General features: G+C 42.1%; 1 protein-coding gene across 1 annotated transcript in view; it reads left to right on the top strand.

Moving 5' to 3' along the window:
• The window catches only part of LOC122557057 (sodium- and chloride-dependent neutral and basic amino acid transporter B(0+)-like), a 46,342-nt gene that overhangs the window by 20,186 nt on the left and 9,863 nt on the right, over positions 1 to 16,293 (top strand). The window contains 6 exon segments of the mRNA XM_043704307.2: positions 5,762 to 5,900; positions 6,980 to 7,112; positions 8,763 to 8,903; positions 11,236 to 11,464; positions 11,897 to 12,022; positions 15,451 to 15,569. Coding sequence (XP_043560242.2) covers positions 5,762 to 5,900; positions 6,980 to 7,112; positions 8,763 to 8,903; positions 11,236 to 11,464; positions 11,897 to 12,022; positions 15,451 to 15,569 — 887 coding nt within the window.

Genomic DNA, 16,293 nt, shown 5'->3' with positions numbered 1-16,293 from the left:
TCTTAAAATAAAACCCAAGGCCTCTCAAATTGTTACTTTGTTAGAGACAGCTTGGTACCTCTGCCTTACAACCTCTCTTTCAAAAACAACGACAAAATAATCTCTTAAAGTGGCAGCATCGTCACAGTGGCACCTCCTGTGTTCACTCCATTATGACCAAAAATCTTTTACATATGAACATGCAAACCAGCAACAAGAGAAGGCCACTAGACCTTTTGTGCTTGTTCTGCCATTCAATAAAATTGTGGCTGATCTGATTTCAACCTCCACTCTACATTCCTGCAGATCCTAATGATCTTACATCCCCTTGGTAATTCAAAATTTATCTATTTTGGATTAGATATTAGGCAAGAACTTTTGAAAGCTGACTGAGGGCAGATGTTCATAGGTAAAAGGACAGCTGGAAAATGGGAAGCCTTCAGAAATGAGATAACAAGAATCCAGAGAAAGTATATTCCTGTCAGGGTGAAAGGGAAGGCTGGTAGGTATAGGGATTGCTGGATGACTAAAGAAATTGAGGGTTTGGTTAAGAAAAAGAAGGAAGCCTATGTAAGGTATAGACAGGATAGATCGAGTGAATCCTTAGAAGAATATAAAGGATATAGGAGTATACTTAAGAGCGAAATCAGGAGGGCAAAAAAGGGGACATGAGAGCTTTTGCAAATAGAATTAAGGAGAATCCAAAGAGTTATTACAAATACATTAAGGACAAAAGGGTAACTAGGGAGAGAATACGGCCCCTCAAAGATCAACAAGGCTTTGTGTAGAGCTGCAGAAAATGGGGGAGATACTAGACGAGTATTTTGCATCAGTATTTACTGTGGAAAAGGATATGGAAGATCTAGACTGTAGGGAAATAGATGGTGACATCTTGCAAAATATCCAGATTACAGAGGAGGAAGCGCAGGATGTCTTGAAATGGTTAAAGGTGGATAAATCCCCAGGGCCTGATCAGGTGTACCCTACAACTCTGTGGGAAGCTAGAGAAGTGATTGCTGGGCCTCTTGCTGAGATATTTGTATCATCGATAGTCACAGGTGAGGTGCTGGAAGACTGGAGGTTGGCTAACGTGGTGCCACTGTTTAAGAAGGGTGGCAAGGAAAAGGCAGGGAACTATAGACCAGTGAGCCTGACCTCAGTGGTGGGCAAGTTGTTGGAGGGAATCCTGAGGGATGTACATGTATTTGGAAAGGCAAAGACTGATTTAGGGATAGTCAACATGGCTTTGTGCATGGGAAATTATGTCTCACAAACTTGATTGTTACATCCTCAAAAAACTCAAAGGATTGATGAGGGCAGAGCGGTAGATGTGATCTACATGGACTTCAGTAAGGCGTTCGACAAGGTTCCCCATGAGAGACTGGTTACCGAGGTTAGATCTCACGGAATACAGGGAGACCTAGCCATTTGGATACAGAACTGGCTCAAAGAACTGGTGGAGGATTGATTTTCAGACTGGAGGCCTGTATCCAGTGGAGTGCCACAAGGATCGGTGCTGGGTACATTTTGTCGTTTACATAAATGATTTGGATGCGAGCATAAGCGGTACAGTTAGTAAGTTTGCAGATGACACCAAAATTGGTGATTTAGTGGACAGCAAAGAGGGTTACCTCCGATTACAACAGGATCTGGACCAGTTGAGCCAATGGGCAGAGAGGTGGCAGATGGAGTTTAATTCAGATAAATGCGAGGTGCTGCATTTTGGGAAAGCAAAGGACTTATACAATTTAATGGTAAGATCCTAGGGTGTGTTGCTGAACAAAGAGATCTTGGAGTGCAGATTCATAGCTCCTTGAAAGTGGAGTCGCAGGTAGATAGGGTAGTGAAGAAGGTGTTTGGTATGTTTTCGTTTATTGGTCAGAGTATTGAGTACAGGAGTCGGGAGGTCATGTTGTGGCTGTACAGGACATTGGTTAGGCCACTGTTGGAATATTGTGTGCAATTCTGGCCTCCTTCCTATCGGAAAGATGTTGTGAAACTTGAAAGGGTTCAGAAAGGATTTACAAGGTTGTTGCCAGGGTTGGAGGATTTGAGCTACAGGGAGAGGCTGAACAGGCTGGTGCTGTTTTCCCTGGAGCATTGGGGGCTGAGGGGTGACCTTAGAGAGGTTTACAAAATTATGAGGGGCATGGATAGGATATATAGACAAAGTCTTTTCCCTGAGGTTGGGGAGTACAGAACTAGGGCATAGGTTTAGGGTGCGAGGGGAAAGATATTAAAGAGACCTAAGGGGCAACTTTTTCAGAGGGTGGTATGTGTATGGAATGAGCTACCAGAGGAAGTGGTGGAGGCTGGTACAATTGTAACATTTAAGAGGCATTTGGATGGGTATATGAATAGGAAATGTTTGGAGGGATATGGGCCGGGTGCTGGCAGGTGGGACTAGATTGGGTTGTGATATCTGGTTGGCATGGATGGGTTGGACCGAAGGGTCTATTTCCATGCTGTACGTCTCTATGACTCTGTGAACTCTAAGCCAGCCAGGTAAGGATGGCAGTTTCTCTCTGTAAAGGGCATTAACAAACCACATGGGTTTTGATAACAATCTGCGATTGTTTGATAAAAATTGGGCATTGTTTAACTATGATCCTTAGTTCTGGATTCTCCCATGAAGGAGTTAGAAATACTTTGTATGGCTAAACTGTGTGGGAGAAGAAAACTGGGGATGGATTTGGATGGTCAAGTATGGTCATATTGAATAGCACATCATGCTTGAAGAGCCAAATGGCCTACTTTGGTCCTATTTTTCTATGTTTATACCTTTGGCAAGTATGTAGCTTATACAGTCAGTGAGCAATCTGTTACTCTGTACCCTGCAATCTCTGTAACTCAGGACCAGTACCACCATGCTACCAACTACAAACAATTTTTTCTGGAGAAGTGCTGGCAAGGTTTGCTGCACTTTCTGTGCAGTAAATGGCCAGATATTATTGCAACAAATTCCACAGCACCCACTTCGTTTGTTGATTGTCCGGACAGTTTGTTTTACAGCATAGCGTTTGTGGAGAATATCATGATAGTTGATGAGCTACAGTTTGTTTCCATGATACAGTCCATGTGGATAATTCAACAGGGTGTGTTGGAGGGAAGGATATATTTCAAACAATCCATTCATACTCTACTCTGTGCATATTGATCCACCCTACCCTCTCCAACTGGAAGAATATCTGCCAAATATATGATAGATTGTCACCTTTACAAGCCCCTGGCACTCTCAGTTACTGTCTTCCAACCAGACTAGGTGGCAACAAAAGTTCAAGGGAACTCGGGCAGATGTTATTTGAAGCAATGTTGATAACTGGAGAAGTTTAGAATTTGGAAGATTGATTAAGGGGGGGACACTAAAGTATGAAAGTAAACTTGCAAGTGACATGTAAGCAGATTGTAAGATCATAAGTATTTGAAAAGAACAAGATTTAGTGCAAACAAATGTAGGACCCTCAATGTCTGGTACGGGGAATTGATAATGGAAAACAGGAAATGGCAGAGTAATTAAACAGCTACTTCACATCTGTCTTCGTAGATAACAAATAACTTGCCAGAAATTTAAAGGAATATTGACTTGCAAGAGATTAGTATTTGCAAAACACTAGTACTGGAGAAATTAATAGAATTGAAAGTTAATAAATCCCCAGGCCTGATAATATCCTGCTTGTGAACTAAAGGAGGTGGACATGGAAATAATGGACATGGGGATAACTGTCTTCCAAAACTCTGATGAATCTGGAACAGTCCTGGCAGATCAGAAAGTGGGAAATGTAACTCAACTATTTAAAAGTGAGGGAAAGAAAAAAGTGGAATTTTCAGACAGGTTAGCCTGAAATCAGTAGTAATGTCAAAGGATCGGATAATAGCTCACTTACAAAATACCAATGGAAGTACACAAAGTCCAGACAGACTTCTGAAAGGGAAGTTAGTTTGCCAAACCTGTTGGGGTTTTTCTAGGATATAACTTATAGATAAGGGAGAACCTTATTTGTATTTACAGATTTTGATAAAGTCCCAAGTAAAAATGAATGCACATGGGATGGCGGGGAGGGGTGGGAAGGTGTGTGTGTGTGTGTGTGTGGGGTGCAATCTAATGGCTTGACAAATTGCACTCGGAAAACTAACTAGTGCATTTTTGGAGTGGAAGGTGATGACAATTGATGTACATCAGGGATTAGTGCTTGGGCCCCAGCAATTCCCAGTAAGGATCAACAATTTGGCTGAGAAAATCAAATGTAATAATTTCACATTTGCTGATGACACAAAATTATTTAGGATTATGAATGATGGGGATGTAAAGAGGCTTCAGTGTGAATTAGACAGGTTGAGTGAGTGAGCAAATGCATGGTAGATGCAGTATAATGTGGACAGGTGTGAAATTGTTTATTTTGGTCGGAAAAACAGAATGGCAGAATATTATTTAAATGGTGATAGATTGGGAGACATGGTTGCATGAAGGGACCTGGATGTCATTGGACACTACTCACTGAAAGCAGTAAGCAGGAGAAATGATACTTTGGCTGTCAACACAAGAGGATTTGAATACAGGAGCGAGGATGGTTTACTACACACAAAGTATGAGAAAGTGAGGACTGCAGATGCTGGAGATCAGAGTCGAGAGTGTGCTGCTGGCAAAGCACAACAAGTCAGGCAGCATCCATGGAGCAGGAAAATCGATGTTTTGGGTATAATCATGGCCTTCATCAGAACCCTTCATCAGAATTACACATGAAGTATGTTGTTTTTGACTCCTTGCCAGGAGGGAGAACAATGAAGGTTCACCAGGCTGATTCCTGGCATAGCAGCATTGTCATTTGAATCGAGATTGAGTTGACTGGGTATGTGCACACTGAAGTTCAGAAGAATGAAAGGGGATATATCTGCCACATTTACAATTCTGACAGGACTGGACAGCCCAGATGAAGGGATGCTTGGCCAAGGAGCCTCACACTCAGGATTCTCAGTTGGCTAGGGGACCAAGATAAGAGAAAGTCCTTCACTATTAAGATAGTGAACCTGGGGAGGGCATATCACCCAATGTATTTAAGAAAGAAATGGGTTTATAGAACCAAGGCTTATGGGAAGAGATTGAAGCATGGGATTGTGATGGTGTATTGTGCATATTCATACTGAATGTTAAATTGGGCGAACTGGGTCAAAAGGCTGATTCCTTTCCTATTTTCCATGTTTCTATTATGTGTTGTCTCAAGGTCTGTCATACGACATATTAAATGGGGCAGTGCATTATAATTGAATCATTTGTTACAATTAGACTGTGTTACACTGAGTTAAATATTACAATGCATTAAAAATTGCAATTCTGATCAGTTGGGGCTATGGGTAACAATAGGACCATGTGTTGTATTTTGGCTCTGTGTTATTATGATATCACTTCAACTCTGAGAACTCTACTGATATTTCCACAGAAGTTAATTGAAACAATCGGGACTCCTTTATGTGAGTTCTATGTGTTTCTTTGTTATTATAAAGCTCATCAATATGCAATCACTCACTGGAGGAACCCTGTAATTTAATATCTTAATCTGTTTAGTGGAAGTCTAGTTTCTGTCAATTAAAAGCACCAGTGCACAGAAAGGATGACCGTGTTGAACTGTGCTTTGAGTAGAGTACAGAGACTGTATCTCTTTGTCTGACACATCTGTAACCATCAGGCTGAATCAGTCCCAGTGAGCCAGTGATCCTGATTAATCACTGGAAATAACAGCTTTGTTCCTGGTGAGCTGCAATTCTAAACACATTCCACATGTTCCAGATCCACTCTGCAATCTCACTCTGGACGATGGATATTTTAAAATCGTTAACACAACATGGCTGCAGACAAACAATGAAAGTTGTCCAAATGGATCAGAAATCTCCATTCCTCACCAGGGTCCGAGTGAGCAATACTGGGAGTAAGTACATTGCTTCAGAGAGCTGCACCTATAACCTGTGCACCTGGACCGGTAATTCCTCGTAGAAAGGTTAGTTGGTGAATGTCCTGTTGAATGAAAGGAAACTGTTTGATTTCAATGGAGCTGTTATTTATATCATACTCCAGTTAAACTATAACATTGCAACAGGAGTCCTTCATTTGTAAATCGCTCCCTGCTTTCTAACACTGCAGGTTTATTTTAACAACGTTTACACAGTGAAACATTTATTGAACATTTTTATTTATTAATCAAGGAGCAGATTCACCATGAGAATTGGTTCTAATTATCTCTGTTTAATTAAATAACCCATAATGCTCGGAACTGAATGGAGAGCAGGTACTGTGCTTTAACATTGCCACCATGTAGATGTTTTGACTAATCATCATGAGATTGCTGTTTCACTTGAACTTGTTTTCACCTAAATACTGCTTTACATTCACCAAGTCTTGCAAGCCCAGCTTCTTCACAAACACAGAGCACAGCATCTGTCAAAGAGCCACGTAATGGTGCTGCACCATTGTGGGTGGACTGACCATGTTCCATTTTAATGGCATTAGCTGCTGTCAGGTACACTTCAGTGTCCAGTGTGGGGCTGGTGTTTCACTGAATGGGGTGAGTGCATGACTGAGTGAGTGAATATATAGGGTGGATAAGTAGGTAGATGTGTAGGCTTGCAGCAGGGTGACCCCACAGGTTCCAAGTGTACACCTTGGCTCTGTGTCTGGTATGTGAAGATCTGGGCTAATATAAGAAAATCAATGAAGCATGGTTAGGGATGTCTTCAAATCCAATCAGCCCTCCAGGGAATTTGATTTGCTTTCTCTGTTTAACTTTGTTAATCAAATCGGTAAAAGTAGAGAGCAAAATCATAAAAACATAAAATTTTATCTTTGTTTTAATTAAATACAGTGTAGAATATAACCCAACCTTTTCCAAAATTCCATTTCCAAAAGTCGAACTGATTGAGTTAGACATCATTCTAAACTGGATATATTTGCTTAAATACTGTCTGCATTCTGTGTCATTCCAAAGATGCTTTTTGTCATTCTGTTCTTCAGTAAAGTGGCTTTACGTCGGACTAGTTCAATAGATGAGACAGGGGAGATGGTTTGGTATTTAGCCCTCTGTCTGCTTCTGGCCTGGCTGATCATTGGAACTGTGCTATCCAAAGGAATCAAATCTTCAGGAAAGGTAAAATGACAAGTGATGAAAAGGATTGGACTGTTGTCATAAAGGACAGATTGCTGCAACAGTAAAATTAGAACATCACATCCATGGGTTAGCTCATTGCACAGGTGGTGTTAGAAATGACTGGAGAGTGTGGAAAGGATGCTCACACTCTGTTATGTGAGTGGAGAATGGGCACTTTCCCAGCCTGGGCCAATGTGTCCAATGGAGGTGTTTGCCCTCACAGCCCCCAATACTGTTACATGACATTACCTGTCTGTACTTGTCTGCTTTTCCAATTACAGGAGTTACTATCCAAAATCATACACCCCCTCCTATTATCTTGATGACAGACTTTCCAGATACTGGCTGCAGCTTTAGAAATGGCCATTGTTCCCATTTGTTTGGCCAGCAGATCTCAAAGGCTGGACATAGGAAGTCTCAGCCTTATCCAGTACCTGGGCAAAAGTGAGGACTGCAAATGCTGGCAACCAGAGTTTAGATTAGAGTGGTGCTGGAAAAGCACAGCAGGTCAGGCAGCATCTGAGGAGCTCGAAAATCAATGTTTCAGGTAAAAGCCCTCTGATCCAGTACCTGGCCTGCTGGCAGTAAAACCAGCTTGTGCCTTCCTAGCAGTGTAGAGGCTGCTACACTCCCTGACTGTCCAGCAAGAGGGAAAGCCTGGTTACCTCTCCCATGCAAACTCACTGTCATTTCTTGTTATCTAATGTTCGTGTGAAGAAGCATTTTGCTTATTTAATAATTAAAGGTGCCAAATAAAGACACATTTCTGTTGCTGTGAAATGTGAGATTCATAATTTATGAGCAATTCAGGTGAAGAGCGCTCTGAAGAAGGTTTAAAGATCTTTCTCTGGTGTTGTGGAAGGAACAGCGGTGAATTCACCAAATCCCTGTGAATATGTCCCTAGTTTGAAGGGTTTCAGCAACTGATACAGGGTCTCTGGGGTCATTTCCTATAACTCTGGAAGACTGGGTGAAGTGATTGAGTAGATTACTGTTAGATGAAGGGCTTTATTTGATTGAAGTCAGATTTGTCTGAGGAATGAGAAAGAAAGTTGAGGAGTAAATGTGAGTATTAAAACATATTCATAGAATCCTTACGGTGTGGAAACAGGCCATTTGCCCAAAAAGTCCACACTGACCCTCCGAAGAGTAACCCACCCAGACCCATTTCCCCTGATTAATGCACCTACTCTACATATCCCTGAACACTGTGGACAATTTAGCATGGTCAATCCACCTAACCTGCACATGTTTTGACTATGGGAGGAACTGGATCAACCAGAGGAAACCCACACAGACATGGGGAGAATGTGCAAACTCCACACAGACAGTTACCTGAGGCTGGAATCGAACCCGGGTCCCTGCTGCTGTGAGGCAGCAATGTTAGCCACTGAGCCACTGTGCCATCTGTTCTTCATCATATTCCATTTTAATGTTTAAACTTAGCTGAATGGGAGACATAAATAACTCGAAGGTGCTCCTTAAATGCAGTTACAATGCACAGCCTAGTGTTAAATATGGACATTACATAGTTATTATTGTCCCAATTGTCTTTTGGATCATTCCTTGGTATTATTATTCTGCCATCCAATATTGCCAATATTATACAAGCGATACAGAGAAATCTAACCTGGAACTCTCCACATTCAGGTGGTTTATTTCACTGCAACATTCCCTTATGTGGTTCTGACTGCACTCCTGATCCGCGGGGTTACCCTGGAGGGAGCCCATAAAGGAATCGAATTCTACATTGGAAGTCAGTCAGATTTCTCTAGACTGGCTGATGCTGAGGTAAATATGATAGGAATCCATGGAAGTTATCTGTAAATTTCTGACAAACAGATTCAGGTTCCTATTTATTTATCTCCAGGATGTCTGAGGCAAAACGTTAAAGGCCTGGGCATTGCTTTGGGTTTGTTAGTTATTGGTCAGCTTTTAATCAATCATGTTTGGTTCAGGGAACTGCGAGAAAGTTACACTTCACTCCTTGGGATAAGACTGGGCTGTTTAATTTCTGATGTTTGGCTTTCAGGCAAGTAGCAGATAGAAAGGATTAAAATGGAATAAGATGTGATAAGATACAATGAGCTAGAATTGAATCACCCAGCTTGATGGTGGAGGGTGGGATTGGGCAAGGTGGGAACAGAAACAATGCCAAAGGTTCATGATATGCATTAGCTGTGTTGTTTTTGCTTTTTCATAGTTGAGATTTGCTGAAAAGATCAAAATGTTTGTTCTTACACACAATCAGGGCAGAATCACAAGAATACCAAATCACAAAGGGAACAACAATTTACATGACATGGATCGTAGATACAGATTGACTCTTTTTCTAAAAGATATTGCCATTGAGAATGCATGCAAAAGCAATTCAAACCAGACAAGTCAACTCTGAATGGCCAAAGTGTTGCCACGGGGAATGCACCATTACTGAAGCTTCTATTTAGTTGCCAAGGAAGTAATGTACAGAGATTTTCCACTTATTAAAAACATACACTGGTGCCTTCCGCATTGCATCAATTTTCATCAATCATAGTAGTTTGGTTCAAACTTAAATAGAACGTCAATTAGTTTATTATTCCCTGTTAAGTTGTTTGTGGCATTATTTCTACCAATTGGATTCCACTTGCCAACCAACCAGCATCTTATGCAGTGTAACCTGGTGTTCTCTGACATTTGACAGTCTTGCAATTTTCTCCTGAGTGTGCAACACAAAAAGCTTTAACAATGTGTCTCTTTTTACCCTAAATATTCATATTGTGTATGTCCAAGAAACTGCATTTATAGTCATACAGTATGGAAACAGACCCTATGCCAGCCAAGTTTCCCAAACTAAACCAGTCCCACATACCTGCGTCTGGCCCATATCCCTCTCAACCTTTTCTATTCAAGTTCTTGTCCAAGTGCCTTTTAAATGTTGTAACTGTACCTGTATCTACCACTTCTTGTGGCAGTTCATTCCACATACAAACTACCCTCTATAAAAGAAAAAAAATCTGCCCCTCAGGTTCCTTTTAAATCTTTCTCCTCTCACCTTAAAAAAAAATATGCTCCCTAGTTTTGAACTCCCTCACTTTAGGGAAAAGACCATTGCTATTCACCTTATCTATGCCCTTCATGATGATATAAACCTATTTAAGATTACCCATCAACCTCCTATGCTCTAGTGAAAAATGTCCCATCCTATCTATATATCTCAAGCCCTTTGGTTCCGGCAACACACTCTTAAATCTATTCTGAACCGTCTCCAATTTAATAAAACTCTTCCTATAGTAGGGTGACCAGAACTGTACACAGTTCTGAACAATGAAGGGAAGTTTGCTAAATTCCCTTTAACCACCTGTCTACCTGTGATGCAAGTTTCACAGAATCCCCTGGGTCAACAGCACTACCCAGGATCACAAATTTGACTGGGACAACACAACAAGCCAAACCGAGGACAGCCAGAGGAGTCCTAGAAGCATGGCACTCATCCACAGACTCCATCAATAAACACATTGACCGAGACCCGATATACCGGCCACTGCAACAAACAACCAGAACCAGCGGGAGCGAAACCAAATACATTCCAACTGACACAATACAGCAGCACTTCACAGGAGGCTCCACAGCACTGACAATGTCACCTAGAAAGGGGACAAAATGCCTGCAGACCAAGTTCCCAGCTCGGCGAACATACCCACAACAACTGCAACTGGCACCCGAGCTACAAATCTTTACACACATCTAGACTACCCAGAGCCCTGCCATGAACTATATAAGTCCTGCCCTTGTTTGTTTTACCAAAATGCTATCCCTCACATTTATCCAACTTAAACTCCATCTACCACTCCTCAGCCCATTCGCCCATCTGATTCGCCCTTTGTAACCTTAGATAATTTCCTTCACTGTCCACACTACCACCAATTTTGGTGTCATCTGCAACTTATTACCCATGCCATTTGATTCTTGTTTCTAAATGGTTGCCTGTTAAACAATGTAAATTTCAGTTAAAAGTATGTACCAACCCTAGTTGAGAGTCATTTAATTCTAACTCTGTGACATATAAGAGGACACACAAAAGCATGGCATGGTGCCTGTTGAAATCTTCTATTGCTGACTAATTGTCACTTCTCTTTACCAGGTCTGGAAAGATGCCGCAATACAGATTTTTTATTCAACATCAATCAGTTGGGGGGGCTTAATAACACTTTCATCCTACAACAAGTTCCACAACAACTGCTACAGAGATACCATCATTGTCTGCATTGTTAATTCTGCTACAAGCATATTTTCTGGCTTTGCCATCTTCTCCATCCTTGGACACATGGCTCATCTGCAAGATAAGCCTGTTTCAGACGTTGCACAGTCAGGTACATGCAGAAATAAATTTATTGTGTTTTTTTTTAAAGAATTCCCTACAGTGTGGAAACAGGCCCTTCGGCCAACAAGTCCACACCAACCCTCCGAACAGTAAGCCAACCAGACCCATTCCCCTACCCTGACGAAGGAGCGTCCCTCCGAAAGCTAGTGTGCTTCCAATTAAACCTGTTGGACTATAACCTGATGTTGTGTGATTTTTAACTTTTACACCCCAGTCCAACACCAGCAACTCCAAATCATACAGACACTGGATGTGCAAACTCCACACAGACAGTTGCCCAAGGCTGGAATCGAACCTGGGTCCCTGGCACGGTGAAGCAGCAGTGCCAACCACTGAGCCACCATGCCAATCCAAGATGTTCCTGTATCTTGCAGAGAAAAAGACACCTTTTGTGGAAGCTTTAATTCTCTCTGCTCTATAGGTTTTGGATTGGCTTTCATTGTCTACCCAGAGGCCCTTGCCCAGTTGCCATGGGCACCTTTATGGTCTACATTATTTTTCTTCATGCTGGTCACTCTGGGAGTTGATACTCTGTTTGCAGCTTTAGGTAAGTGAGATATTATTTAATTGAACTCTTTTTCACTTTTATAGAAGGAAGTTATATGAATGGAGAAATGGTATTGTGCCTGATTGGAGTGTTGCCTATTATATACATATCTTAGGATCATAGCATCCCTACAGTATGGAAACAGATCTTTTGGCCCAACAAGTCCACACCGACCCTCCGAAGAGTAATTCACCCAGACCCCTCCCACTACTCTATTACTCTACATTTCCCCTAATGAATGCAACTAACCTACATATCCCTGAACACTATGGGCAACTTAGCATGGCCGGTTCACCTAACCTGCACACAGGGTCATAGAGATGTACAGCATGGAAACAGACCCTTCAGTCCAACCCGTCCATACCGACCAGAAATCCCAACCCAATCTAGTCCCACTTGCCAACACGCGGCCCATATCCCTCCAAACCCTTCCTATTCATATACCCATCCAAATGCCTCTTAAATATTGCAATTGTACCAGCCTCCATCACATCCTCTGGCAGCTCATTCCATACACGTACCACCCTCTGTATGGAAAAGTTGCCCCTTAGGTTTCTTTTATATTTTTCCCCTCTCACCCTAAACCTATGCCCTCTAGTTCTGAACTCCCCTGACCCCAGGGAAAAGACTTTGTCTATTTACCCTATCCATGCCCCTCATAATTTTGTAAACCTCTATAAGGTCACCCCTCAGCCTCCGATGCTCCTGGGAAAACAGCCCCAGCCTGTTCAGCCTCTCCCTGTAGCTCAAATCCTCCAACCCTGGCAACATCCTTGTAAATCTTTTCTGAACCCTTTCAAGTTTCACAACATCTTTCCGATAGGAAGGAGACCAGAATTGCACGCAATTTTCCAGCAGTGGCCTAACCAATGTCCTGTACAGCCACAGAGGAAGTTCACACAGACAGTCGCCTGAGGCTAGAGTTGAATTCAGGGTCCTGGTGCTGTGAAGCAGCAGTGCTAACCGCTGAGCCACTGTGCCATTCCTAAAAGGGTCAATTCTGGCACAGTGGGAAATTAATCTCCAAGCTTGTTTATTTATTACCATTTTATTATTCTCTGCACCCATTTTAGACACAGAGGGAGCCTCCTAGTTCTGGGAGAATGAGAAACCAATGAGAGCAGAATTTGCAATCCTGCACCTACAGTTCCCGTTAAGTTTGATTTTTTTTTAAAATGGATCTTATCAATTGAGAAACAATTACTTGTTGCCCCTGTAATGAGCACTAGTTGATTTCTAAGTGTCCACAAATATTACTCCAGCCTGTTTGGATCATTCTGTGGTCACTCAGCATCTTGTTGTGTAAATGAGGCTTCAAACAGCAATGAAGCTGTGTTTCCCTCATCAAAGAGGTTAATGGCAGTTTCAGACAGGGTCCTGAACACCTAACTAGGAACTTTGATCAACATGGTAGCAACACACGCCAGTGCTGAATGAGCACAAAACCCAATCAGCCATAATGATTGTGCATTCACCTACTCTCAGTTCAACATGTGTGGCAGCAGCAATTTTCGACACCATAAGGTCTCTGATTTATTACAAGGCTGAAGAATAATTCTTCGTAATGTTTGTGATAAATGTGTAATGTTTCTTTCCTAGAATTGTCTACCCATTATCTTAATGCACCATCTACCTATAATCTGGAAGATTTTGTTTTGCTTACATCTCAGTTGGTGCTGCCTCTATCGGGAGTCTGTGGGTTGAATTCTGCCTTTTTTGTTCCTTTTCCTCGACACCGTCACTGCGTTTTCCCTATAAATGTCACTGATAACAAATCTCACATTCGACCTTTCAAATTTGCTGATGACTTCTGTGGCATCTCAACACTCGGCAATTCCAATCCAAATGGTGGAATGTTCAGTCATTACAATTGTATGGCAGAAGTAACCATTCAGCCCATTCCAGTTGTGCCAGGGAGAGCTTGTTTAGCAGTTGACATCTGACTTCATCCCATTGAGAATCCCACTCCATGGTGGAAATTTCCTGCTCCCACAGAGCTAGGTTTGGAGTGGGGACTGGGTACCAAATGAGGAAGTTACTTCTCAGAGGGTCTCTGACTTGTTCTTGCCTCCCTGCTCCCCAAGAGATTTTGCCGGAGTCCCAGTCAACCTGCCTCACTGAGTGATGGGTGATTTATACATAGAAATTACATGCTTCAGGAGTCACCGCTAGATAACCTATTGCCTATATGCACATTTCCTTTTAAACTTTGTCCTTTCCAACCATTGAACAAATTTCCTTTTTTCAGTGACCCCCAATCACTTTCTTGGCACCACTTACAGCAAACAAATTCCCTCTAACGTGACTGACCTTCAATCTCTCAGTGAAAATCCTCTGTTAATATCCTCATGTTAACAACCACGGCTACATTCTTTCACAATTTACCGGTTATTATTTTGAAATCTGCCTTTGCATTGTTCCTATTCTTATGAAGAAGTTTCAAAATATTTTCGCCTTTCTTCCCAACCTTAGGCCTTGAATTTCAGGATCTGATTGATATCTCTATGTCATTTTACATTGGCTCAACGATCTTACTGACAGTGGAATTGCCACAACACATTTTCCAGCTGTGGCCTAAAGCAATTCAACATCATTTCTTACTTGTATTCCAAACTCCAGTGTAAAGGCCCAGAATAATTCTTATGGCCATTTTAACCAGTACTACCACCTTTGGTCTCTGTGTCTACTGCCCTGGATTTCTTGACTTTGTTAAGAATCTGAGAGAGATCACTGTGTAGTGCATAAGGCCATCGACAACTTATGCAGACTTCTATCAGTCATAGAATCCCTACGGCCTAACAAGTCCACACCGACCCTCCGAAGAGTAACCCACCCAGACCCATTTCCCTTTGACTAATGAGACTAATAACACTACGGGTAATTTAGCATGGCCAATTCACCTGACCTGCACATCTTTAGACTGTGGGAGGAAACCCACGCAGACACGGGGAGAATGTGCAAACTCCACACGGAAAGTCGCCCGAGGCCGGAATCGAACCTTGGACCCTGGTGCTGAGAGGCCGCAGTGCTAACCACTGAGCCACCCGTGCCACCCATTGTCTTCTCTCTTCTATGGTACAACAGCACCAACCTCTCCGGAAAGCTAGCAGCAAAAGGATTTTTCAAGGCTAGAGCATGAGTAGACACTGCAGTTATCGAGCTATCCAGCAGGGTCACTTAGTCAAATTACTCCTCCTGATGTTTAAGTGAAAGAAAGCTGTGTGCTAATATTCTGCTTTGTAATTTTGTAAGGGGCTAACAATCCACCCAGATTGCTGCAATGTTCCAGAGCGTGTACACATGAATAGAAGAATCTGACCTCCCCTGTTCTCTGGACTGCAGAACTTCAATCAATCTCTTGGCAGGTGCTCAGTAACTGTGAGAATTGTTAATTAGTTACTGATTACATTTCACTCTTTATTTATCAGAAACAATCATGACAGCCCTGGTGGACCAGTTCCCTACGTTTCTACGACCAAAGCGCCTTTATCTGATAACTGTCGTTTGGTTGTTGTTTTATTGCTTTGGCCTTGAATGTGTAACTCAGGTATGTCGTTCATTTAATACTGTGCTACCTTTCCACAAGTAGTTCTGGTCATTACTCTGCAAAAGCAGGGATTGCACAGGAGTTAATAAAAAATAGAACCTTTGTTCAAGTGTTTATTTTCCTTCGAATTTGGGTGGGTTACTCTTTGGAGGGTTGGTGTGGACTTGTTGGGCCTAATGGCTTGTTTCCACACTGTAGGGATGCTATGATTTGCTTAATATTATGCAGTGGGGCTAACTGACTCTTCCTCAACTCTGAATTAACAGCCTTGGCAAGAATGGGCCTCAGTTTATTATGGGCTGTCAAAATAAGTCAAGTCTGGTGCCAGAGGGTGTGCTCTCATTATTTTTTAAATTCACTCCAGGAATGTGGACATTGCCGGCCAGGCCAGTATTTATTGACTATCTCTAATTGCCCAGAGGACAGTTAAAAGCCAACCACATCACTGTGGGTCTGGAGTCACATGTAGACCAGACCAAGTGAGCACAGCAGATTGTCTTCCCTGAAGGGCATTGTTAAGCCAGATGGGTTTTTTTTGACACATGCTAAATGAACAGGATATTGTTTGAAATCTCTTTTGGGTGCAAAGATGACCACTTTATCAAGTTTCCACCTCAGTGTTAGCTTGACTCAGTTGGTAATGGTCACCACTCTGAGCAGAAATCTATGGCCATAACCTACAATTGGGGTACGTCAGGAAATTCTTCAATGCATGGACAGTGAT

The sequence above is a fragment of the Chiloscyllium plagiosum genome, unplaced genomic scaffold (genome assembly GCF_037043375.1).
Source record: "Chiloscyllium plagiosum isolate Xiang-an unplaced genomic scaffold, Cpla_swu_hap1 HiC_scaffold_11, whole genome shotgun sequence".
In the NCBI taxonomy this organism is placed as follows: domain Eukaryota; kingdom Metazoa; phylum Chordata; class Chondrichthyes; order Orectolobiformes; family Hemiscylliidae; genus Chiloscyllium; species Chiloscyllium plagiosum.
The sequence above is the reverse complement of the archived record's forward strand: the minus strand, read 5'-3'. Positions and strand labels throughout refer to the sequence as shown.